The 27,482-nt window shown below is 34.5% G+C and overlaps 3 protein-coding genes across 8 annotated transcripts; 1 reads left to right on the forward strand and 2 right to left on the reverse strand.

Moving 5' to 3' along the window:
- Nucleotides 1-2,325: 2,325 nt before the first annotated feature.
- On the forward strand, nucleotides 2,326-6,733 carry LOC133870704 (heparanase-like protein 3). The gene is made up of 9 exons (XM_062307896.1): nucleotides 2,326-2,684; nucleotides 3,210-3,246; nucleotides 3,328-3,511; nucleotides 3,650-3,798; nucleotides 4,513-4,743; nucleotides 5,266-5,455; nucleotides 5,587-5,712; nucleotides 6,150-6,249; nucleotides 6,333-6,733. The coding sequence occupies exons 1-9, from the start codon at nucleotides 2,391-2,393 to the stop codon at nucleotides 6,708-6,710; spliced, it is 1,689 nt and encodes a 562-aa protein (XP_062163880.1). The 5' UTR covers nucleotides 2,326-2,390; the 3' UTR covers nucleotides 6,711-6,733.
- Nucleotides 6,118-12,066, reverse strand: LOC133870702 (cysteine--tRNA ligase, chloroplastic/mitochondrial). Of its 5 annotated transcripts, XM_062307891.1 has the most exons (10): nucleotides 11,624-12,066; nucleotides 11,442-11,505; nucleotides 10,442-10,603; nucleotides 9,963-10,133; nucleotides 9,130-9,411; nucleotides 8,850-8,975; nucleotides 8,077-8,280; nucleotides 7,514-7,615; nucleotides 7,068-7,315; nucleotides 6,118-6,700 (listed from the first exon to the last, which is right to left on the reverse strand). In XM_062307891.1, exons 1-9 carry the CDS (start codon nucleotides 11,977-11,979, stop codon nucleotides 7,079-7,081), a joined length of 1,704 nt encoding a protein of 567 aa, XP_062163875.1. In that variant the 5' UTR covers nucleotides 11,980-12,066; the 3' UTR covers nucleotides 6,118-6,700; nucleotides 7,068-7,078. The 5 variants fall into 5 exon arrangements, with proteins under 5 accessions (XP_062163875.1, XP_062163874.1, XP_062163876.1 ...); XM_062307890.1 differs by having other exon boundaries at nucleotides 6,118-7,315; XM_062307892.1 differs by having other exon boundaries at nucleotides 6,118-7,315; nucleotides 11,442-11,509; nucleotides 11,624-11,763.
- A 1,890-nt stretch (nucleotides 12,067-13,956) lies between these two features.
- On the reverse strand, nucleotides 13,957-23,628 carry LOC133871022 (hydroxyproline O-galactosyltransferase HPGT3-like). 2 transcript variants are annotated; one of them, XM_062308358.1, is made up of 12 exons: nucleotides 23,260-23,626; nucleotides 22,841-22,904; nucleotides 22,321-22,370; nucleotides 22,002-22,192; nucleotides 17,928-17,988; nucleotides 17,692-17,764; nucleotides 17,155-17,278; nucleotides 16,961-17,048; nucleotides 15,789-15,839; nucleotides 14,983-15,054; nucleotides 14,732-14,844; nucleotides 13,957-14,453 (listed from the first exon to the last, which is right to left on the reverse strand). In XM_062308358.1, the coding sequence occupies exons 1-12, from the start codon at nucleotides 23,382-23,384 to the stop codon at nucleotides 14,431-14,433; spliced, it is 1,035 nt and encodes a 344-aa protein (XP_062164342.1). In that variant the 5' UTR covers nucleotides 23,385-23,626; the 3' UTR covers nucleotides 13,957-14,430. The 2 variants fall into 2 exon arrangements, with proteins under 2 accessions (XP_062164342.1, XP_062164341.1); XM_062308357.1 differs by lacking the exon at nucleotides 13,957-14,453 and having other exon boundaries at nucleotides 14,688-14,844; nucleotides 23,260-23,628.
- Between the last annotated feature and the right edge of the window lie 3,854 nt (nucleotides 23,629-27,482).

The raw sequence follows: 27,482 nt of genomic DNA on the forward strand, positions 1-27,482 counted from the left end.
AGGGTGGTTCCCAGGTCACCCCAAAAAAACAATTTTTTAAATTTTTTTATATATGGTTTTAATATATTTATTATTTTGTTTATTAAAAGTGACACGTGTAATCATTCTATTAGTGCTGACATGTCACACTAACGGAATCCATTAAGTATTTTGACAACATTTTGACTAAATAGACCAAATTGTTATCTTGGCCTACCCCGAAGACTTCTGAATTATTTTTTATACCTCATAGAGCGTTTCGTAAGTAAAGCAAAACACTGTTTAACAAACAAACAAAGATAATGCAGCACTCCATGTCCCATGAGAGAGACCCCTGTTGACCTTAAGCAGAATAAATTTAATGTGTGTGTCTTATTCTAATTGATATTCACAACACAACCCCACTACCTCAACTAGTTTTCTAGTGAAGCATGACATCCCTGATTCTCTATCACTTTCGCCTCCACAGTCATCACAAATATATATAATATAGGGGGGCTTTTTGAGAATCATTTCTCTGCACAAGGGTTGCTTTTAAAAGGAAAAAGATTCTGCATTAATTATTATTAATTTGTTTTGGTTATATCAGATAATTACGTAGTGTTCTTGTTTTATCATGCAATTAACAAAGAAACCATGCAAAGTTGTTTAACAAACCTAAACATAATTAACATAGAATTGATTAATGTTATGAATAAGAACAGAACCAAAATTTCTCATTTAGAGGCTCAAAGTAGGAATGACGGGTCAAATTTAATTTTTAATTTATGAATGCATATATATTTAACTTAGGCATGCAGCCGATGTCCACGGCGACCCATTCGATCGACACTAACCCAATAGTAGCTCTTTTGATGGTTCCATTCATCTGTTAATATTCAACGACTTTATACTATACCCATATATAATATCAAGGCATATAAATTCAGCCTATAGTTCATCCCTTTCGCGATTCAACCTCAAATAGTTGGCTCTGATACTAAATGATACAATCATAGAGTATAACTCACCCTTATAACCTATTTTGTAAGGGGAGGATGCCCAGAAACGTATATACAATATACACAATTAAAATTATACTTAAAACATGTGAGACATTTAAAACCGTAACAGAGCGAGTCAAAAGCCAATAGATTGAGTAGCCCATTGTATGTTGGATGAAGATGAAGTAGCATGTGTTAATATAAAAATCCAAAAGCCACATCAAATTTGGTTCATTGTGTGTCAAGCATATCCTCTTCTGGTTGAAAGCATTGGGCTATCTAAGACAGGCTCCACTTGCAATTGTAGCAATTCTTTAGGAATATATCTATAGAAGTCTTACTCATCCTCCACTCTGGAAGCAGCAAGCAATAAGGCTTTATCCAAGGCAGGCTCCAATTACGCCAGAGTTTGTGTGAGGTTCTCATTACACCACGGTGGAAACTTGAGTAAGCCACCATTGTCAAAGTCAAAGGTCAACCAAGAAACTATATAAATTTCTTATCAATTGAGTTGTAGAAATTATGCCGTCTTAATATGTGTTTTTCTATTAATGCTATTAAAAATGTATATAAGGGCTACATGGTATTAAAAAAACATGTGCTTCTTACTGTTAAATACCCTCCCCTCACGTGTGAGCTCAAACACCCTTTTAAGTGAGGCTAACACATGAAATATTTAATTGAAATGGAAGGTAAATGACGGAGTCAATGTTTGAACTTAGGACATTTGGCTCTGATACCATGTTAAATTATTACTTATCCCAAAAATTTAAACCGATAAGAAAAAATAAATTTATTTATTTAATCAATATTTTAACACTTTAAAAACTAAATTTATAAGAAAATTCTGCCCATGGAATCGAAGAAACCTAGGGCAACCCAGCTAAAATCCACAAAACTCTCTCTCTCTCTCTCCATGCTCTGTTTTATATATATATATATAAGTCTCCTTAGATGTGTAGGCATGTGTAAAAGTCTCCTTAGATGTGTAGGCATGTGTAAAAGCAGGTTTTAGTCCCCTGCTGGCTGCAGCCATAGAAACGTTTAGAAGGTTTGGTTTGGGACTGCCTGTGCTTAATTATGTGGTCTGGTGGAGGCTTTCCTTCATTCTACATTAATTTTATCTCATTACCTTGTTGGTCTGGTGGAGGTTTTCCTCTGCTTTTTGCTTCTAATAATCAGGGGATATTTACATCTTTGGTCTTCCTTATTGAGGTGGGCAATGAATAATGATAAATCTAGCACAGAAGATAAATTTATCCTTCTTCTTCAGGTGTTGACTTTGAAACTTGGAATCAAATCTCTCTCACGCTAACATATATTAACAATTCTTTCATCTACGAGCACCTGCTCTCTCTCTCTCTCTCTCTCTCTCTCTCTCTCTCTCTCTCTCTGTTTCTATAGATAGATAGAAATATATTTATAGCCATGTTTGAGCTTGCACTAACCAGACTGCGCATGCGGAAAGCAGTGTTTTATGGGATGGGTTCTCTGTTTTTCCTCTTTCTTGTGTCTTTCTGCCTTTACTGGGTCATTCACAGCTGCTCACAGAATACGACTACAGGTCCTGAAGATATCATTGAAGGCATCGTTTTTGTAAATGGAACAACAGCAATTGGAAGAATAGATGATGACTTCGTTTGTGCCACTCTCGATTGGTGGCCTCCTGACAAATGTGACTATGGAACATGTAGCTGGGGCCAAGCTTCTATCCTTAATCTAGTAAGCTCATCATCCTTCCTTAACATGCTCTGTTTTTTTTTTTTCATTGTCTTCGTTATCGTTCGAGTTTGGCTTGTCTTTCTTATCAATCATATCAGAATTAGTCTTTATTATTCTCTTTACTAATTGCTTTTTCTTCTTTTCTTTTTTTTCACTGCGATTATTGAGCAAAAAGATATTGGATATTCACAAAATGTCATAGTTTCAGCCACAGAGACTTTTCTTTGTCAATTTAATAGAGAAATTAATGCACAGAGTGAGCATTACTCTATTAAATTGACTTTGAAAAGTATTACTCTATTAAATTGACTAAGAAAAGTCTGTGTGGCTGAAACTCTCAAAGGTAAAACACATATATGTGATTTTTACGTACATTTGTAATAAGATTAACAGATCACATGCATTTTTAGAACGCGCGTAAGAATTACATGCTCTAAATTTTCTCCTACTCTGGTCAATGAAAACTGTCTTTCTTTTTTATTTTTTGTTCTTATTCTAATTTGTGTCATCTTTTTGTTTTGGTAGGACCTTAACAACAAAGTACTAATGAATGCCATCAAAGGTAAAGTAGTCAATTTGCACAACCTTTTTTAACATAAGAATCACTCCTACTTAGATATGGGCTTTGATTGTATTATTGCAGCATTTTCTCCCCTGAAAATAAGAGTTGGTGGCACCTTACAAGACAGAGTGATATACGAAAGAGAAGGCAATCCACAACCATGTACCCCATTTGTCAAAAATACTTCAGAGTTTTTAGGCTTCTCTCAAGCCTGCTTGCCTCTGTCTCGCTGGGACCAACTCAACATTTTCTTCAACAAAACCGGGTAACATCGTGCTCTAAGAACAGACGTCAGTTTAATAGTTCCTCCCAGTTCGGAGGAAAACTTTGTCCCTTTCTTTTTGCTTTTCCCTAAAGAAATTCGTTTTGTTAACATGATCACTTCCTCTGTTTTGAAATCCAGGGCTGTTGTTGTTTTTGGTCTGAATGAACTAAGCGGGAAGACCAGAGATTCCCAAGGTGCTACTGTAGGAGCTTGGAATTCCAGTGATGCCGAGTCTCTTATACGATATACTGTCAACAAGGGGTATACCATTCATGGTTGGGAGCTTGGTAAGAAGTCTTATCTTATGCAAAATTAGTGCTAGCAATTTTTGACACGATTCGTAAATTTGACACGAATCCAATACGAAATTAGCGAGTTAGAGTTGAGGAGTCTGACTCGTTTAATCAAACGGGTCAAGTTAAAGTTGGCTTATATAATAGTCTTAGATTCATGTTTCAATACGACCCAAACTCGATACGAGAACATGAATTGCAAAGCAGTTTGCTTTAGCTTTTAATAGTCTTTCTTTACGAAATAAAGAAAGTGTAAGGGTGTGTTTGGCATTGCCATTCCGTAGATAAAAATTACGATTTTAGACCAAATTGCAGAAGTCTAAATCGTTTGAGATTACGTTTTTTAAAAAAAAAATAAAAGTAAAAAAGCTAAATTGCGATTTTTGCAATACTTAACTGTGTTTTTAAAAATTACATTTTTAAATCGCACTTAATGGAATCTCAAACCCGAACGGCCCCTAAGAGTACCTTTATAGATATCAACTATAAACTTCTAGCTCAATCTGTTAAAATATTAAGTAAATGAAGTCATTTCTATCGGTTTAAACTTTTGAGACAATTAATAATTTAATATGGTACCAGAGTAGGCGTCTTGAGTTCACAGTTAACCGACATTTCAGTATCAGAATTACATTTGTTTTCTTTCTAAATTTATGGTCAAAGGTTTGATGATGTGGATATATATGAAATTGTTGTTCCTTTTTCCAGGAAATGAAGTGAGTGGACGTGGAATTGGAACAAGTGTTTCATCAGATGATTATGCAGCAGACCTAAACTCTCTCCAAAAAATAGTGCAAGATATTTATGCTGGTTTTGAAGTAAAACCCCAAGTGATAGCACCAGGAGGCTTCTTTGACGCAGACTGGTTCACTGCATTCATACAGAAAACACCTAAATCTCTTCAAGTAGTTACCCACCACATTTACAGCCTTGGTCCAGGTAAAATTAGCATTTCATAACACCAAATTCAAAATATTATTTAAATGATTAAATCAATAATTTTCTATCAGTTTAAACTCTTGAAATAATCGGTGATTTCAATATTCCGTCCTGAGTTTGAATTTGAACTAAGGCTAAATTTTTTTTACACGAAATTAGCGGATTAGGGTTGAGGGATATGACCCGTTTAATTAAATGGGTCGAGTTATGGTCAAACCTATACAGTCTTATACCGATGTTTCGACACGACCTGTAAACTTAATACGAACCCAACACGAAATTACTTCACATCTATTGTGCAAAGCATGCAGTTATTAATAGACAGAAGAATCATGCGGGTTATGGTTGAAGGGTCTAACCATTTAATTAAATAGGTCGAATTAACGTTGATATATATAATCTTATATTCATATCTCAATACGACCCGCGCATGATACGCGAGCAGAGGAAATTGACACTCCGAGTCTTCCTAAACAGTCATTTTTACTCACTTCTTTTTCTTTTCTTTTTTCCAAAAAATAGGCAGTAATGATCACCTTATTGAGGAGATCCTAGATCCATCTACACTGGACAGCATATGGCAGACTTTTGGAAGACTTCAAAGCATTCTGAAGAATACTGGGACTCCAGCAGTTGCATGGGTTGGGGAAGCTGGGGGAGCTTATAACAGCGGCCATAATCTCGTCACTAATTCTTTTGTTTTTAGCTTCTGGTAATTGATTACTTTGCTCTCTTCAAATCTTTTCTTTCATGCTTCTTTTTTTTTATTATTATTATTATTATTATTATATATTTTTATTTTTGGATAGTGATCATATTCTTTTCCATTGAATAAACAAACAGGTACTTAGACCAGCTTGGAATGGCATCATCTTTTGATACCAAAACATATTGCAGACAAACATTGATAGGTGGAAACTATGGCCTCCTCGACACCTCCACCTCTGTTCCAAATCCCGATTACTACAGGTTATTCTTCAACTTCAAGTACAAGTTTTCTTTTAAATTGGGTTTCACAAAATTTTCCTTTATTATCACATGGTCAATATAATAAATTGGGTTGACAAATTTTCTCCGACCCATTTTGGAGTTTGGAGTACTGGTTACAACTCGTGTTCGCATATCGGGTTCAAGTCATATTAAGATATGAGTATAAAACTATATAGATCAACCATGATCCGACTCATTTAACCTTTCAATTCTCACCCGCTAATTTCTTGTTGAATTCATTTCAAATTCACATGTCATTTCAAAAATTGCTAACCCTAAATGTCGTTTCGGATTCGAGTTGTGTCAAAAATATAAGATTATATAGATCAACCCTAACTCAACCTATTTAATTGAATGGTGTCGAGGGGAATGCCGATGCACATGGAAAGCTAATGAATATTTGTTTTATTTCACAGTGCCCTTCTTTTTCACCGATTAATGGGAAACAACGTTCTGTCCACAAGCTTCTCGGGAACAAGTAAAATACGTGCTTATGCTCACTGTTCAAAGAAAACGGTGAGTACAATCTACAGTTAGCAGAAAAAAGAAAAAAGAAAGAAGAAAGTTTGCTAATTCATTGAGTTTCCATGGCTCTGCAGCAAGGAATCACGTTGCTTCTGATCAACCTAGACGGTAACACTACATTTCACGTGCGTGTGTCGACTGAAAATGGTACCAGTAACCTCATGACTACAACTACACAAGAAAATCAAAGTCCAAGAACAAAATTGGCTACAGTGGCTGGAGGGCCTGTAATTGGTAAGAGTACAAGGGAAGAATATCACTTGACAGCAAAAGATGGGGATTTACACAGCCAAACAATGCTTCTAAATGGGAAAATACTTGCTGTAGATTCAACTGGGGATATTCCACCATTGGAACCAATACATGTAAATGAATCAGATCCAATAGCTGTTGCTTCTTTCTCCATTGTATTTGCTCAAATACCTTATATTAACTTCCCTGCCTGTAAGTAATTGATCAATCCCACTTTCAAGTATACCAACAAAATATGAAAATATGAAAATTTTGTGCATTTTTTTTTTAATCTTATTCTATAAGATGGAAGAAAACCAAAAAATGAAATGTTTACAGGGCAGTTGTGTTTGGTTCAACGTAAAATGTATTAATCATTACTTGGAAACCAAAATTGAAATTGGCTATGATGCTCACTGATTTTATTTTTTAATTTTTTTTTATAAGTAAAAGAACAGTGATTTTATTTTTTAATAGCTACCCACAATTGAACATCTTCCTTAAATGTCTGGGAGAAAAACTGCATTCACCCAAATCTTACACAGCAGAATCCCAATAATTAGTTAAAAAATGTGAACCTGGAAGCCGTTCAAGTTGCCGTCACCTGCTGCTCTTGAAGTGCGAGTGGAACAGCTGGTCTCCAAGTAGTCCCTTCAGCGCTATCCATAAGAGCAATTCCAACAGCAGCTAAATCTTTCCTAACTGCATCTGATTTTTCATACTCCTTGTTCCTCCTTGCTGCAGTCCTTTCTTCTATTTTTTTTAAGACTTGGTCTTCTGTCAACTTAGCACGCTTCAAAGCCTTTTCCATCAGCTGCTGCAAAACCTGTAGCACAAGAAAGTAAATCTTAACTACAAAATACACAAACAGCTAACATTAGCAATCAGAATATGAGGAACATCACGTCTGAAACCATTCAAATATCTGAAATCATAAAAGAAGTGTGAAACGGTGGAGAAATAGAAAGAGTGAACATTGTCATAATGAAACAGAGAGCAGTCTCCAAACATGAATCTTCTGTACCTCTGAGTAACTTGTGGGCATCAATCCTAAAACAGTCAGAACATTCCTGATTATCCTTTCCAAAGCTGCAAGAGATTCCATTCGTAAATCTTGCTTCTTCCCCTGCTTGGATCATTCAGTAACACAGGGTACAAAGACAAATGAGAGAGTAGGAATCATATCATACCAATATTAAGAAACAAGTGCACCAATTATACTGCAGGGAGAAGCAACAGAGCAAGAATCTCAATCGTGCATGAAATTTACTGCAAAAATTATGGCAGCAATTTGGCCAGGTCCCCAAATAAGACCCTTAAATTTGCCACAAACAAGTTAGGTTCTCAGGTTGAAATCATGGACTTAGGATTCAGGTTCGGTTATCAAGTCATATTAACAATGCTTGAAACCCCCACTTATGTTTAATGTCAAACCAACTCAAAACTTATTTTCATGCCAAAATACAAGCCAACATCACATCCTATGAGTTTCTTCCAAGACGTACACAATACATTCAATCAAAATGAAATAAGCATAACAAAGTTACATATCGATACCAATAAACATGTGTATGTGAAATACAATACCTTACGGGTATGTAGGAGATCATTGATGGTCTTTAATGGGTCAGATATTGCAGCCAGAACAACAGGAGTGTGAAGATCATCTGACATTGAGGCTCCAAAAATGTTTTGGAAGTCATTGATGCAATTTGCAGTATCAGGTGGGATCAAATCCGCTCGAATGGCTACCTCATTCTGGCTTAGAACATTTTCACAATCATGCAACGTCTGCAACCAATCGGATCTCATGAAGATGAAAAACAGTAGAAACTGTGATTTTAACAGGAAACCATCAGAGAACACATGACGTGAAATCTGTCTATGACATTATTCATTATTAAAGTATTCTTCGTTTGTCTTAAATCTAGAGTGCTGGGAAATTCAAGAAAATAATCTCATTTGTCTCAAATCTAAAGTGCCAGGAAACTCAAGAAGAAAAGAGTATCACTGGAAACTAAACCCAAGGACTCCCTGAAAATGCTGCATTGCATCACTGGAAACTAAACCCAAGGACTCCCTGAAAATTAATGGTGCCTTTCATCAAGGACCCACGTAGAAGGACCAATCAGACTAATAAACGCAGCAGGTTGGTCCAAATAAAGAGTTTGACTCAAAATTGAAGGAAGATAATGAATAAAAATAAATAAGTGTAATCAACAACGTTGGGTGATTCAACCTGTGTGTGCGTGCGTGGGTGTGTGTGTGTGTGTGTGCGCGCGCGAGAGAGAGAGAGAGAGAGAGAGAGAGAGGACAGGGGGTGGGTTCTTCTTGTCGAAAGGCAATCAGATCCTTGGTACCTGATAGATGTAGAAAATACGATCCGAAGCAATTTCAAGCTGCACATCAGAGTAGTTGATTGGAGATCGGTAGTGGGACTCCATCAAGAAAAGTCTCAAAGCCAGTGGATGGTAAAGGTCTATAACCTGGGAAAACATTAATTCTTATACCATGGGATGATTACAAAATTGACGCTGATGCAAAAACTTAAGGACTCAAAGAAGATGATAAAGTCAGTTACATAAAATAAAACAAAATAGGAAAACAATTGATTTCCCTAAACCAGACAGAATCCTTTACCTGCCGAATTGTAAAGAAGTTTCCAAGGGATTTGGACATTTTCTCTGAGTCAACAGTGACAAAGCCGTTGTGTATCCAGTAGCTTATATTGCTCTGTTTACATGCAGCACAACTCTGAGCAATTTCATTTTCGTGGTGGGGAAACACAAGGTCCATTCCTCCACCATGTATGTCAAAAGAGTAACCGAGATGAGCAGCACTCATGGCACTACACTCAATATGCCAACCAGGTCTTCCAAGACCCCATGGGCTCTCCCAACATGGCTCTCCCTCCTTTGCAGCCTGCAAAATTTTATAAACTCTTAAAATAACTTTCAACTAATTCTGAACCGAAGCTTGGATGCAAACATGATAAATAATAATGTTCATCAGTGTAAATACACAACCAAACGATATTATAAGGGGAAGGGACCGATCAGAACAATAACCAAAGAGGATATCAGAAGTGATGATTTGCCAACACCAAAAAATGTCAAAATTTACCAACCAATTTCCATATATCTAGTCTATTTCCTATAGAATCATTTAGTTAAAGAAACTTAATGCATTTCACATTAAAAAATCTTTAGAGCAAATTTCATTGTCTTCATCGCATGCATAGATCTACACCTCCAAGTCAACAAGTATTCACAACATGTTACATGCGCGAGTACGTTGTCAAACCACACATAAACATGTAGGTGCACACACGCACACGCATGAATTCTACAAACTGGACTCCCTTACAGATCTGCTAAGAGTAAACATAAAAGCTCAGATTTCCCAATTCTGATTTTTCAATAATTTGTATTGATCATGCAAGTGCTTTTGCTATAATTGTAATGAACACTTGCCTTCCATAGAGCAAAATCAGCAGGATTTTTCTTCCTTGAGTCCACAGCAACCCGCTCACCAGCTCGATTATCTTCTAATTTTCGCCCAGATAATCGTCCATATTCTGGAAACTTGTATACATCGAAGTACACGTCCCCATCAACTCCATAGGCATACCCATTATCAAGAATCTGCCAAGAAGTGTGTCAATGAATTAAATGAACATATCTCATGTTTCAAGGAAAAGCATCCAAGAAAGCAAGAGCGGTATATAACATATACAAATACATTCCTTGAAAATCAAAAAATAATTTAGAGGATAAGTGTGAAGTTATTGCAGAATATATTCATAGTGCCATTATACTAAAAAGTCAATAACGTGTAGCACCTTGAGACAATAGATAATTTATACCAACAGTCTCAAAGTTAATGCAGAATCTGTTCATTTTGCAATAATGCTAGTATGCAACAAAAAAGGGGTCAAAATCAATAAAGGCACCTGCTTGATCATGTCAATGATTTGGGGCATGTGATCTGATACTCGTGGTTCAACAGAAGGTGGCAGGCAATGAAGTAATGTCATATCTTGACGAAACTCTTCGCAGTAGCGTCTGCTCAAACTGATTGGATCCTCCCCTAATTCATTTGCCCGAGCAATTATCTACAGAATTTGAAAAGTGCAGACTCAGCTATCCTGTCATACCAATGTGAAAAGAAGAAGTTGGTATTTGGTATCCAGTTCTTGTAGCACAATAACATCAAACCTGATTGACATATGAAGAGCTACAACCCAAATTACAACATTGTCGAACAGGACAGTAACAGACATCAAGAGATCAAATGAAAGATGCATATAACCAAGAATTAGAGGGCTCAAGTTGTAGAATGTGAACAAATAAGTCATACTCAGAAATTAAGAGAACATATCCAACATTTAAGCACGCTTGGCATTTCGGGGGTGGGGGGGAGAATTCTCGATCTTCAAGTTAGTTCGACGTTTAGATGCTAAATTTATTAAACTCCCTTAAATTGGAACTCAAGAAAGCACTTATTTCAGAACTCCTAAAACTACAAAAAGCTTAATGTGTATATGTAAAACCGAATTAACACCCGACTCCTGCAATTACATTTTTCATGACCATTTAGTTTAGTGGTTTCAAAACTCAAGGTTTGGCCTGTGTCTTTTAAAATGCGAATTTTTCTAAGTTTTTAAACCGCCATTTTTTTTCAAACGCACACCCTCGATTTTGTTTAAAAAGGGGCTTTTGGCCTACGAAATCACGGGGCCAATCTTAGTGATTCAACCAAAGTCTATTCAACAGAAGGGAGAGCCCAACCAAATGGATTCGTGGACGTTCAGATACAAAGCCAATAAAGTATGCATCAATTTTTATTCGAAATCCCAACAAGCCCATCACACAATTTACCAAGCAGAAAATAAAATCAATGCTGAAATTTGTAATTCTTAAGCGATAGCTAACTGGGCAATTTCAGCTCACCTTGTCGTCCACATCGGTAAAATTCCGTACATAACGGACCTCACACCCCAAATGCCTAAGATATCTGCCTAAACAAACACAAACACATCAACCACATTACCAAAACCCAAAAAAAAAAAAACATATTTTTCTACATATATATACACAAATATATGGAGAGAAATAGAGAGGGAAGTGAAGACCTGTAGAGAACATCAAAAGTGACATAGACGCGGGCGTGGCCGATATGGCTGAGATCATAAGCTGTGACTCCGCACACGTACATGCCCACCAGACCCTCCACTTTGGGCTTGAACACTTGCTTCTTCTTGCTCATCGTGTTGTACAGCCACAGCTCCGTCGACGACGACGACGATGGAACCGAAGGCTGAGGGGAGCTCAGAGAACTGAGACGAGTACAGCGGATAAGGCTGCTCTTCTTGGGCTTGGGCTTGAAGAAGAGGGTGTGCGAGTGGTGGGTTGTGAGTCGAATCGTCCGTACCGAGTTGGGGAATCGGATTGGGGAGAAGGGTCTGTAGAACTTGAGAAGCGTAGCCATTTCGGCTGTTTCGGTGGTTCTGCTCTCCGATTTGCTGTCGTTTTGGGTTTAAGCTTTTGGTACCCCTAGAATTTGAGGTCAAAAAAGATTAATGAATGGGGATAATATAAACGGACAACCGTTAGCCGTTTAGAATTTTTATGATAAAAAAATAGGATTTTTTTTTTTTAAAAAAAATCTTAATTTTATTTTTATCAATATTAAGTAGATAATTGAATGATAATCACTAAGTCGATATAAATGATAAATATTGATATAGCAACATTATAATTCGGGCGGCACCATATATCACCCCAAATTATCGGGATAGAGATAAAAAGATAATACCACCCAAAATTATAGCAACGGTCCTCTCTCGAACATGTTTTTTTAAAATTGTTTTTATGTTTTTAAGAGTGTTTTGTGTTTAGATTGTTTGTTATTATTTTTCGGACAGAAATTACCTACAAATCGGTTTGTAGGAAATTTCATACAACCCACATATAATAGTGACATGTATCATTTAAACATGTGAGAAGCACATGTTTTTTTATTAATGCTATAAAAATGTGAGAAGCACATGCCAAGGGACATATATCAATCTTATATGTGGGTTATATGAAATTTCCTACAAACTAGTTTGTAGGAAATTTCTGTCCACATTGGTCTAAAACGGAATGTTTCTTTGGTATTTAAGAACCTTTTTTGGAAATCTTATAAAAATAAATAATTTTTTTTAAAAAAAAAAAAGTACACATATTTTAAACTACCACATTACTATCAATATCCCCCGCCCCCCCCCCCCCCCCAAAAGGACCCAAACTACTAATTGTGTCAATGTTTTTCTTAAACTATCAAAAAATTGTCAATATACCTCTCAATGACAAAAATAACCTTCACAAAAATTTAAAAACTCGGATTTTCAATTTTTTTTTGTTTTCTTTTTTGTTTTTTTTAATAATTTTCTGTTTTTTTATCCTTTTTTTTTCTTAAAAAAGTTCATATTTTTTTGTTTTTTTTTTTTTAAAAAAAAATCATTTTATTTCTTTCTTTTTTTCCGAATTTATAAAGATATTTTTTTCTTATTTAAAAAAATTTTAGTGTTTCTTTGTTGGTTTTCGAGTTCATTGACATTTTTTTTTTCTTTTTAGTTTTAGAAAAACATCGATACAATTGGCAGTTTCAAGAATTTAGAGTTACTTTTGTGTCTTTGTTGGTTTTCAAGTTCATTGACATTTTTTTTTTTTTTTTTTTTTGTAGTTTAGGAAAAACATTGATAAAATTGATAGTTTCAAGAGGACATTGACAATTAGGTGAGGTGGTAATTTGGGAAGATACGTGTAATTTTCCTTCTTTTTTTTTAAAAAAAAGTAAACATATTTTCCTTAAACTATCACATTACTATCAATATCCCCCCAAAGGGCTTAAACTACTAATTGTATCAATGTTTTCCCTAAATTATCAAAAAATTGTCAATATACCTCCCAATAACAAAAATACCCTTCACAAAATTATAAGAATTCTAAAAATTAAAACCAAAGAAACAAAAATTTAAAAACCGGTTTTTCAATTTTTTTTTTCTTTTTTTTTTTAATAATTTTCATTTTTTTTTTCCTTAAAAAAGTTCTTCTTTTTTTTCATTTTTTTTTTTAGTTTTAATTTTTTTTCCCGAATTTATAAGGATGTTTTTTCCTTATTGAAAAAAATTTGGAGCAACTTTTGTTTCTTTGTTGGTTTTCGAGTTCATTGACATTTTTTTTTTTAAGTTTAAGAAAAACATTATACAATTGGTAGTTTCAAGAAGACATTGACAATTGGGTGAGGTGGTAATTTGGGGGAATATCTGTAATTTTCCTTTTTTTTTTTTTTTTTTTGTTTTGACAAATCCCATATTTGCCCTTTTCCATCTCGAAAATTTGCATGAAACCAAATAAAAATTTGCCCGGATCAAACAAGCATGAAAAACGATATTCAAAGCTGGGGTGTAAAAGTCACAAGTTCCTCTGGGAAGTTAACAAATCAATTAATTAAATTTATGTTATACAACACGAAACAATGCTATAGCTCAACTCAGGATTAACTCCAGAGAAAGAATGCACATGCATAATTGGTAGGAAACAGAGGCTTTCCTTTCCTATAATCCTATATTGACTGAATCAAACATGAAATATCTCATCAATTTTATACACTAGCATCCAGCTTCACTCAAGCTCAAATAGCAGGCACCAACTGGAGAGAGAACAGTTTGGTAAACGTATTTCCTCCCCCTATAAAAAAAATTGCTGCCTCTCCTGATCCAAGAGAGTAATCTTGCTAATGTTTTCACAAATCCCTCGAGGTAACCGGATGCAACAAATATGTGCACAAATGTTCGGAATGTAATGATGCTGCTCATGCAATTAAACTTGCTGAATGAATAGACCGAAAAGGAAGTCGCGCGGATTTTCCCCGATAAGAAGCTATTTCCTCTGATCAAGCCAGGGAACACACCTTGTCTGGAAATACGAAAGATGGACACTGAATTCAAGTTACATATAGCCGGTAAACGTGTCTTAAAACAATGGGCAGACTTCTTTTGAACACAATTATTAACCTATGTTCCATAGATTGTTCTGTGATTAGACTCTTTATATGAGAATCGATTTTCGCTTGTTCTCTGTATTTTCCTTAAAGAATAAAGGGTAAATTTGTTAAAACGATAAATTAGGATCAATTCGACAATGTTGGATAAACTACCAATTTTATTAAAAGTTAAGCATTGCAACAAACTCACCTTGTCTAATGCTACTGCAGCAAAGGCGATTGTCATCTATGTAAGTTGCTTGGAGACCCATCATCCATGAACCCACTGATACATCATCATGAGCATAAGTCTTGAGAGATGCACTGGATATGACAAGGAGAATGGAATGAGCAAATTAGAGTAAGCCGACACAACCTAAGTTTATCATTAGCTTAAAACTTAAAACAGAATTGCCTATTGAACCAGTCCCTGTTTTCCCAGTTGAGGCATTGGCAACTAACCTGTTGATGTTAACATACTCCGCTAAATTCTTGGAGAGGATAAGAAGAGCGCCAGATGCATGTCGGAAGTACCTGATGAAGAAAAGTAATTAAGGTCAAGTTTCATATCACGCAATTGGAACAGCAAGGAGCACTATCATAAAGAGAAATGTCAACTACACAATTGATCCCTAGAGGAGGACAGACGCAGACTAGTTTGTGAGAACTATTTTCAGTCCTCCCAGCATCCACAGAAATAATTATCATATCATGCAACAAACAAACACGCCACTGTCAAATCCTTACAGTTATACAATAGATGATTAAGGGTGAGGACGATTGTGAAGCTCCATTGCAGACTGTTCAAGTGAGTATTGTACAATTAAGCCCGTTTCTTCATATGTTTTGTTGTTTTAAGCCAATTAGTCCAAGACTATCAATGCTTTACATTTATCAAATATCCATGTCCAATGCTATCGTTAAGCCACTCTGATTTTCACAAGTTACTAAAGCTGATTAATGTTCTGAATGATTAACACTCCATTAGCTGTCAGTAAGGCAAGGAAAACAGAGAAAACACTCTAAGTTAACCAGATTTTCTTCTCTTCTCCCACCCCCAGCAACAAAATAAAGCATAAATGAATAAATTAATTTAGAGTAATACAGTTAGATCGCATTAACTATTTAAAAAAAAAAAAACCAAATAAGCATTACTCGCTTATAATGCACAAAGATCTATGAATAACAAATATAAAAAAAAAAAAAAAAAAAAAAAAAAAAAACTCCACACTTGTTCTCATCCACTAGCTAGTAGCTAGATCACTTACGATTTCTCATCGCCAAATTTCCACCAGTCAGGTTCATACCAAGCCTTTCCCCTGAAAATGAATAACAATTTAGATGCTGAAAAGATCATTTCAATAACCTTCGGATTGTAAACACTTCCAGGTTAGAGTAAGCAAAGTTTAAGCCGCTCTATGATAAAATGCGCCATTGAATATTGATCACCAAAACGCAAGAAAGGAAATAATAACAATCTACACATTGATTAAATTTTTTTATTTTATTTTTTATAAGAACACATTGATTAAAATTGGCAAATGACGGTGTATAACAAAAAAAAATTAATTAAAATTAATATGTAATCATAGAGACATGGGAGCAAGACCATGCATGTCCATTTTCATACATAGACCATAGTAATCATATACACGTGTGTCTTGTGTCTACTTGTTTGACACCGTGAAGCATGTTGAAGATCCATAGAGGAGTTAACATGAAGATAACAACTGTACAATCAGAAAAACAAGAACAACATAATTTTAATGTACTGTTGCATACTATGTAACTTAATAAAGGTGGATTTCTTATAAGAGTCTAAACTGGTGCCTGACACAAGTGGATGCCAGTGATAAGCCGACAGGTGTCCTACATACCAATTCTCAGCAGGGAGAGGCCTCTCACATTCATTCGAACTAATTTTAGCTGATACAATATTCACAGGATAACAGTTTTAATAATATAATTTGGTCACAGCATTCTTTTTCTGACAATAATGGTGCTTAAGGAACACATAATCATTAACATGACTACAAGCTATCTAAGGGTGAATAACTACTAGAATAGCACCATATTTGGTTCTTAATATTATATATATCTAAAATAGAACTACACAAATATGAAACAACATAATTTTCAGATAATGAATCAAGATCCTTTAAGAGAATTATACTTTCATAATAAATAGCAATAATTCCATTAAAAAAAATAAAATTTGATAAGTATATGAATATAAGAAAATAGTGCCACGTATAATCATTTCTAAACAGGTTGGGAAAATAATTTGAACAACTTCAATTAAGATTTAGAGTTCCTATACTTATCAAAAAAAAAGATTTAGAGTTCCTATAAAAACAGTAAGCGTACATATATTAATATCTATCATGGATGAAGACAAGTAATCAAAATGAAGCTGAAGAAAATATAATAGAACATATACTCTTCAGATATCACATCTCCTGACTTCATGCACCCAATGTAAGCACCATCTTGACCACGCCGACGATCAAGAAGTCCAATTAACCCCTCTGCTAGACCAGAAAACAGTGCAAATGATGTATCAAAAAGTTCTGATAAATATATCAGAATTTACCAAGTTGTGATGTTCTGGACAAATAGTATATGAAAAATTACCAAGATCCAGGCCTATATTGTCATCAACTTTTACGTAAAATTCTGCATCCCATTTTTGAACTGCAGTACTGAAGAAAAATTTCGCTTTCTTAGGCAGCTCTTCTTGAGCCTCCTCATGACCTTCCTATTATATTATCAAAGAAACATGTACGTTTAAACTCTATGATTTGCATGTTCATAAAGATATAAAATGAGAGGAAAGGTACTCAAACTTGAGCAAGTACATAAAACTTAAAGAAATCAAAAGTTTCTTTTGCATTAGAAGTTTAATTTTATATGCAGAGAATTGGTTTATATAGCAATATTGAGATTCTCTGATTAAAGCCTGGTTATCAGAAGAGGAAAAAAAATATTTTCATCTGTGAGATTCATTTTTGTATTTGATTTGATGTAAAATTTTCAAAATGTCTCTGTTAAGATCTGTCACTGATAAAGATACCATTATAACAAAAATTTTGAGGTTATATGTCAGTTCATATAATCAAAGGTAGAAGACTGACCAGTTGAATTGTAGTAACATTTGAATCTATAACTTACAAGAATCAAGAAATCCTTTGTTGAGCGATTTTCCTCGTCAATATTGCGATCTAAGCTATCACCTCGATTGGCACTGCCAGTTTCAAAGTGAAAAATAAAATAATGTAAGAGAGAACTTTGTCCCATTCCCCTACCAAAATGTAGAGCTGGTGGTTCCAAAAGAACCAACCAAACAAGTAAATGTACAAGAAAGCATATATGATATTATTTAAAGGATTGAGTTTTTTTGGAAAAACCTCCGACCAATTACAAAGCGAATGACCACTCCTCTTTTTTCAAGTTTTCTCAAGTCATCACCTGTAAAAGCCAAAATGATGCCTGTAATACCTTGTTTAAAAAGAAAGGCATGTCCCAATATGGTGGGGCTGATAATGTTCGACATGACATACAACATTATTAAAATTCATATAAAGTGTATGCGATAGAGATACATAAGCAATTAAGTATAAGTAAAAGGAGAACAAACAAGATTAGTAAATCTCGAAGCATCGTCAATTAAGGCCTCATATATCTCAACTAGATAGAATATTACAAAAAAGAATTCTCACGAGCTTGCTTAAATATATAAATATGTCATGCTCAAATGTTAAATATGTCTTGATTGGTCAAACTCAAATGAGAACTGGATTGAAAGCCTTGGGTAAATATATTATTCCTTGTTTAAGGTCAAACAACTCAAACCCCTTCTTTCTTCAATTTATGGTTTGGTTTCTACTTCACAGACAATAGACACTCAATTTGAAACCACTAGAAGTCTTTGAAGTTTATCCAGATGGTTGAGCTCATTATATTTTAATGATCCTTCACATTGTTCTGTAAAACTTTATTATAAATAATTTACTGAAGTCTGACTGAGTGATACTAGTAATTTCATCTCCTTTTGGAAAAAGAATGTAGATGTCTGTTCAGGCATTAGGCTCAATTGGTTAATAATTTATAATTAGAGAAGGCAGTCTAAAAACGATATAAGTTTTCAGTCACATACGGATATATGATAACAAATTCAACTATCTACAAGGTACCACCAGCAAAGAAAGATTTTCAAGTATGGTCAGAATAGCTTTTACAATCTTGAAGAGCTAGAAATCCAGAAATGGGTGACAGCAATGACCATAACATGTGGTCAGAGTTTCCGACTTCCAGTCCAAAAGCTTTTTTTTTTTTTAATTAAGTAAACTAAATATCATTAATAGCGCAAAAAACGCAATTCAAGTACACATGTAGAATATTGGAGAAACACCTAGCTAGAAAGAGAAAACAAGTCAAGAAAATCATGAAAACTAAACAAATTAAGATCTAAAGCAGTTGTCCAGTGGAAAGAGTTTTGAAAAAAAAAGACTTAAGTTCTACCACCATCCTCTCACAATTTTCAAAACTCCTATCATTTCTTTCCCTCCAAAGACACCACAAAAGGCAGGGAGAAACCATCTTTCACATTGCTACACTCTGAGGAGTGCCTCCTAACCCTCTCCAACAAGCAAAAAGATCTACTATTCTTCTAGGCATGACCCAAGCTAACCAAACACAACTGAAAAAGCACTCAAAGGCATTGGCACTTACACACACAACACCAGCCAACCACAATAACATGCTATTCTTTAGGTTATCCATGGTGAAGATCTTCCCTAGGATGGCTGTCCCAGTAAAAAACACAGCTCTCAAAGGGGCCTTATGCTGCCAATACTCTTCCAAGGGAAGGGGTGTTATCATGAGAAACAGGGACGTTATAGAAAGATCTAACGTCAAACATCTCTCTCTTGGAGTGGTCCCAACGAAACTTGTCTTCACCTCCTTGCCTCAGTCTAAAGGAATACAAGAAGTTAATAAACAATGCAAAGACATCCACCTCCCAATCGTGAGCATCTCTGATAAAGATTACGTTCCACTGATCGGAATCAGTGGATGAATCCAAGTAATCTGCCACGGAAGCCTCCTCTATGGAAGCAATACTATACAAATCCAGAAAAATATCCTTAAGGACCTAATCCCCACACCAGTTGTCATGCCAAAATCTAATTTTGGGGCCATCTCCCAACTTCAAATCTAGGCTCCGTTTGAAAACCCCCTTACTCTCCCCTTGTGTTTTTTTTTTTGAATGATTGAAAATTAAAATTGATGTGATATAAAGTTGAAATAATTTATATGGAAAAGTGAAAAAAAAATTGTATTGTAGTGAGTTTTTTATTTAAAAAGTAATAAGAAAGTGTTGATGTGATATAAAAAGTGAAAAAAGTTAAGAATATTTTGAAGTTGATGTTTTTTGGGAGAAGTGAAAGGAAGGGGAGGGGAGGGGAGGGGAGGGGGAAGTGGTTTTCAAACGGGGCCCTAGTATGACTAGAAAACTTCCCCCAACCCCTCCCGATCTTTTTCACAAACCCACCCCGTATGACCCACCAACCCCATTAGAAGACCACTCACCCCACAAACTGTCATATTTGGCATCCACTACAACTCCCCACAAGGCCTCTCTCTCATGCACATAGCGCCAAAGCCACTTTCCCAAAAGAGCACGATTGAACAGAAGCAAGTTTTGAACCCCAGCACTCCCTCAATAAGCAGAGAGCAAATCTTAGACCAGCTTACCCAGTAAAATGAACTCATCACCTAACACACCCCATAGAAATCTCGCTATAACTATTCTATGCAATTTGCAACACCAACAGAAATTGGGAAAAGAGACAAGAAATATGTAGGCAAATTGGACATGGTGCTCTTTATTAATATATGTGCCTATCCACTGTTAAATAGGTACATCCTCTACCACCTATCTAGACAGCGCTCAATCTTCTCAATAACACCATCCTAAATATATTTGGCCTTAAAATGAGCTCCCAACGGAAGGCCAAGATACTTCATAGGCAAAGAAAACACAACACATCCCAAAATACTGGCCAGGTCATCAACATTATTGACATTACCCACAGGAACCACATCTGCCTTGGTCAAAATTAATTTTCAAAGCTTCAAAGCACAAGAATAAGGAACACATGTAGTGTAGATGTTCTAGGTTTGCCTCACAAAAAAGCAAGGTGTCATTTGCAAACAGAAGATGGGAAATATGAAACACACCAATGATCCTAGACCCCACAAAAAGCCTAAAAGAAAGCCTCCATCTACCATAGCTTAAACCATTTGTGCCTCCACAACAATGACAAAAGGCAAAAGAGACAAATGATCACCATGTGTCCACCTAGCTAGACGGCGCTCAATCTTCTCAATAATACCATCCCAAATATATTTGGCCTTAAAAGAAGCTCCCAACAGAAGGCCAAGATACTTCACAAGCAAAGAAGACACAGTGCATCCCAAAACATTGGCCAAGCCATTAACATTATTGACATCACCCACAAGAACCAATTCTGACTTAGTCAAATTAATTTTCAAACCGAAAACAGCTTCAAAGAATAAGAATAAGGCACGCATATAGCGTATATGTTCTAGGTTTTGCCTCACAAAAAAGCAAGGCGTCATCCGCAAACAAAAAATGGGAAATATGAAGCACACCAATGATTCTAGACCCCACAAAAAGCCTGAAAGAAAGCCTCCATCTACCATAGCTTGAAGCATTTTAGAGAGCCTCCATAACAATGACAAAAGGCAAATGAGACAAATGATCACCATGTCTCAAACCACGAGAGCTACTAAAGAAACCAAGAGTGTCATTCACCAAAACAGAAAAGCGCACCAAAGAAATACAATGTGCTATCCAATTACGTCATTCCTCCCTAAAACCACACTTCCTCAATAAGTATAATAAAAACTCACAGTTAACATGATCGTACGCCTTCTCAATATCCAATTTGCAAAACACACCTGGCACATCAGATCTAATCCTACAATCCAGACATTTATTTGCTATAAGAACGGTGTCAAATATTTGCCAACCTTTGACAAACGCATTCTAAGGCTTCGAAATAATCTTGTCTACAACCCTTTTCAACCTATTGGCTAGGACCACACACCTAGTGAAATAGGTAATATCAATCACCAAAGCTATACCAAGTTGATTACGAAAGTTAAAAGACATTCATTTGACTACATGTACTTCTCAAATTGCCACTAATAATATCATCATACACCTACAAAACAGAAAAGATCAAGTTATGTAAAATTTCTGATGATCAATTTTATAACCAGTGCCCATCCCAGTCCCAAAAGATAGTGATGGAATTCAAATAGCAAGAAATGTATGTAAAGACCAAGACTTAATCTTAAATCAACTATGCCAATCAAACTTGGAAGCTAAATATTCATCCAAGAAATAATAAGTATAGACCCTGCATAATCAGCACACCGCAATCCCAACTGACCTTTAGGCATCCAAGACCCTCTAAACACATTTCGGTTCAAGCGACTACCAAATCCAGTATAAACCCCAATAACAGCAAGAAGCTTTTGGCCAGAAGAAGACCCACTTTGCTGCAATTGGTTCTTGAGGTACCCTTGACTCTTCGCCAACGTCAATTCCATTTCAGCATCCACAATCCTCCTCTCCAGATCTCTAAAAACCAACACCACAGATACCAATACAAACACCATATAGTGACACAAGGAAACATACCAAACTATAGAAAGAAATATTAAAAGGAAAAGGGGAAACAAAAAAAGACAATAAGATAATAAAGGTACCTGCATCCTAGAACCGTTAGCTTATCTTCAACTGTAAGCACTTTGGGTCTCTAACAACAATAACACACAAACATCTTAAAGATATATTGAATTAAAAAATGGAAGACAAACAAACACCAGCACATGCCACCATCCCTCAAGTCGGAAGCCAGGAAAATGTAAGAAACCTTTAGATAAAAGAAATCATAATTTCTTATCTTATGAAGTCTCTTTTTCAAAGCCCCCCAAAAAAGGGAACCGCAAGATTAAATTCGACCTAATCTTTTCTATAAGTAAATGAGTCTAAATCCATTAAAAGAGCAGACAGACACAATCCAAGTACACAAGAACCATACAAGAGAAACCCCAGGAAGTATAGAGACAAAAGTTCAACCTATTCTAATATTTATAATAAGCTTAACTGAGCTCAATTTTGTTTCCTGAGGTCGGATACAATGTACATCATTATTAACTGACTTTAATTCCCTAGTACAATTTTCAGTGCCTAATAAAAGGAGGAGAACAAAAAGAAATCACAGACCTGGAGGGAGTTCTTGTCAAGAAGGCCAGTAAGTAATTTTCTGTTCTCTGCATCTTGCCACAACCTGATTATCGCACAACCAAAAGAATTGAAAACTAGTATGAATGATTGAAAATGCACAAATCATAAATGCGCTGCTGATCAGCCACTGCAGCAAAAATAAAGAAAGAAGTAAAACATATATAATTAGATAGCTGAACTAAACGCTGCGTTTTGGTTTTTCTTTTTCTTTTTCCATGGATTGGATCATGGAAACCAGTAACACCGGATCGCATTTGACTTCCATAGACCCCGAATCTACAATGACGATTCCAATTCAATGCAGCCAAACACATCCTAACTATGTTTTCCAGCAATTAAAATCAAAGCAAAATCTCAAATCTAGAATTTTCTGTGTCGGTCAAGGAAGAGAGACGAACCGGCCGGCAACATAGAGCCAAGCTACGCAAGAGAGGAAGGCCATCAGAAGCGAGGGTTTCGAGGCCTGGAGAGGCTTAGATCTCCACCGCCTTTCCGATTTCATTGTCGTCGGTAAACTCTCCATCTCCACCAGAGAGAGAGAAAGAGAGAGAGAGAGTCAACGAGTCTATGCGAGTGTTGGTGATTTGAATGAGAGATAGTGAAAGTAAGTAGTCCGATCAATTGGAAATGGAAGAGAAATCAGTGAAGAGCAGCAACAGACAAAGCTTTGAATTTTGAGAGAGACAGAGAGAGAGAGAGAGAGGAGCATGAGCGGTTACTTCCAAGGCCAGGCAAATTGTTGTTCACGTGGCCAAGACCCATTGAGATATTATTGGGCCACGAAGATTTGACGTGCCAGCCAAGCCCCTTTTTATACTATTCTTTAATTTCTTTTTCTGTTATGCGTGAGATTTTTTATTATAATTTAATTTTAAAATTTAAACACATCATCACCGTACTTTTTATTATAGATTAAAAAATACGTAAAAAAAAAGTTATCACACATATTTCAATAAAAAGTAAAAAAAATTAAAATATTTGTTCACATAAATATAATTTATAACGAAAAGAAATATATATATATATATATATATATATATATATATAACAGAAGAAAATCTAAATTTAAAATATTACAGCGTACGTGTTGTAGTTTTTTCAATGGTCAAGATGGTGTTGTAATTTTTTCAATGGTCAAGATGGTGATGTAGTTTTTTTTTCACTCAACATTTAATGCAATCAAATAAATCCTCTTACATCATATTCAATGCTTAATCAAATAAATTTAAAATTCCATGTTTAAATTAATCGGTTCAACCTTTAAAACTCACTGGTTTTTTTTTACTTAAAAGACGTGTTTAAAAATTATGGGTTTACGTCACGTGTCATAATTCCATGCCAAATATTCTAAGTTGGAACTTGGCTTTTATATATGAGTAATGATTCACTACCACCTAAATATACAACTTTTCACCATCTTGCCTATGTGGCAAGGTGGTCCCCCACTATTTTTTGAGTTTTTTTATTTTTTAAAAATAAATTAAGGTGGGGGACCACCTTGCCATATAGGCAAGGTAGTGAAAAGTTGTATATTTAGGTGGTAGTGAATCATTACTCTTTATATATATGCATATGATATGATATGATGGGTAGTGAATGTAGTTGTTTTAAATTTTAAATTTTTTAAAAAAATATCACCACTTAATGCGGCTATAATGACACTTAATGCTATAATGCATTTGGATTCATGAAGATTCACACCTATGATCTTTTCATTAAAGCACAATAAATTTATTAAAACCATAACAAAACTGGTTCAACCTTTAAAATTCATTGGTTTGTTTACGAAAAGACTGGTTCACTGTTTAAAAGTTATGGGCTCACACCACGTGTCATAATTTTATGACAATTCTAAGTTGGAATTTGGCACCCTTAATTTTATTTTAATCCAAAAAAAGTTCAAAATAAAAAAATAAAAAAATTTGTTCACATAGGTGTAGTTTATATCGACAAGAAGTATAAAAATAAAATAAAAATAGCAAGAAGAAAATCTGAATATTAAATATAGGGCTGTATTCGAGCCGAGTCGAGTCGAATATTGAATGTTCAAGCTCGGCTCATTTAATTTTATTTCGAACACGAATCGAGCTCGAATATATCATCGAACAAAATATTCTGTTCAAGCTTGGCTCGTTTAATTTTATTTCGAATACGAGTCGAGCTCGATCTTATCACGAGCTGCTCAATTAACTTATTCATTTTTTATATAAAGTAAATATCATGATTGTTTATATTTTCATAAATCCATACTAATCATTAATTAATTAAGTCATGTTAAAATTTTATCATCTTAGATCATTAAATAAATTAACTTGAATTTTAAATAATATAATCTTGAGTTTATATGTATGTATATAAATTTATTATGCACATATACAAATTACATGTGTGCACACAAACACATAGAACCACACATACTCACAAACACACTTATGTACACACAAATCTATAAAATTAAACTCACAACAATAATTCAAGCTATATCTATCATATTAGGAAGATGATTTATTTTTACTTAAGATGTTCTTATTACAAAATTAAAATAATACTAAGAAAAAATTGTAAAAATGAAGTTATACGAGTTTATATAAGCTTATCCGAGTCGAGCCGAGTTTATACGAGTATGTCTCGTTTAATATTCGAACATATTATTGTGTTCACGAACGGTTCATTTATTATTCAAACCGAGACCGAATCGAGTTTAGCCGAACCGAACCGAGCCGAGTTCACGAGTGGCCGAGCTCATCTTACACCCCTAATTAAATATTATAGCATAGGTGCTATAGTTTTTTCAATGGTCAAGATGATACAACACTTAAGGAAAATAAAACAAAATTTTTCACTCAATATTTAAAATGCAATCAAATAAATCATCTCACATCACGTTCAATGCTTAATCAAATAAATTTAAAATTCTATGTTTAAATTCACCGGTGAAACCTTTAAAATTCACCAATTTTTTTACTTAAATTACCGGTTCAGTATTTAAAAATTATAAGTTTACACCACTTGTCATAATTCTATACCAATTCTAAGTTGGAACTTGACTTTTATATATATGATATGATGGGTAGTGAATGTAGCATGTTTTTAATTTTAAATTTTTTTAAAAAATTCTCACCACTTAATGCAGCTATAATGACATTTAATGCTATAATGCACTTGGTTTCATAAAGATTCACACCCATGATATTTTCATTAAAGCACAATAAATTTATTAAAACCATAATAAAATCGGTTCAACTTTTAAAATTTACCAATTTTTTTACTTAAAAGACCGGTTCAGTGTTTAAAAATTATGAAATTACGCCACGTGTCATAATTCTATGCTAATTCTAAGTTGGAACTTGGCTTTTATATATATGATATGATGATAGGATATTAAATGATGGGTAGCGAATGTAGTATGTTTTAAATTTTAAATTCTTTAAAAAATCTCACAATTTAATGCGGCTATAATGACACTTAATGCTATAATGCATTTGGTCTCATGAAGATTCACACCAATGATATTTTCATTAAAGTACAATAAATTTATTAAAACTATGACAAAACCAGTTCTACCTTTAAAATTCACCGATTTTTTTACTTAAAAGACCGGTTCAGTGTTTGAAAATTATAGGTTCATGCCACGTGTCATAATTCTATGTCGAAACTCGGCTTATATATATATATATATATATAGTGGGTAGTGAATGTAGTATGTTTTTAATTTTTTTTTTTTTTAAAAAAAAAAAAAAAGAATCCCACTACTTAATACGGCGATAATGACACTTAATGCTATAATGCATTTGGTCTTATGAAGATTCACACACACAATCTTTTCATTAAACCACAATAAATTTAATAAAACCATGACAAAACCGGTTCAACCTTTTTAAAATCCACCGGTTTTTTTACTTAAAAAGACTTGTTAAGTGTTAAAAATGATGGATTCAAGCCACGTGTCATAATTTTAGACTAATTCTATGTCGGAACTCGACTTTTATATATATGATATGATATGATGGGTAGTAAATGTAGTATGTTTTAAATTTTTAATTTTTTTTAAAAAAATCCCACCACTTAATGCAGTTATAATGACACCTAATGCTATAATGCATTTGGTTTCATGAAGGTTTACACCCACGATCTTTTTATTAAAGCACAATAAATTTATTAAAACTATGATAAAACCAGTTCAACCTTTAAAATTTACAGGTTTTTTTACTTACAAGACCGGTTCAATATTTAAAAATTATGAATTTACGTAACGTATCATAATTCTATGTCAACTCTAAGTCGAAACTCTACTTTTATATATATATATATATATATATATATATATATATATTATTTCGACTGCTAGAGTTTGGGGAGAGGTTTACCATTTTGAGGCCCAAGCAAAACTTCGGTTGAAAATTGATCAGGTTTGAGCTTAGTGGGTTTAAGGCTTAGTGACGCCCTTTTGATATATGTATACAGTTTCTATAAGATAATAAACAGTGTAAATGTAATGATAGGGTTTTTTTTTATTAATTGAATAAGGAAATGGTTATAGGAAGGATCCTTTTCACTTCTGATCCAAAAAGAAGAATGAGTAGACGATCCTAAAAACAAAAAAGGGGATATGCTCCCTAAC

Source organism: Alnus glutinosa, chromosome 6, assembly GCF_958979055.1.
Source record: "Alnus glutinosa chromosome 6, dhAlnGlut1.1, whole genome shotgun sequence".
Lineage (NCBI taxonomy): Eukaryota > Viridiplantae > Streptophyta > Magnoliopsida > Fagales > Betulaceae > Alnus > Alnus glutinosa.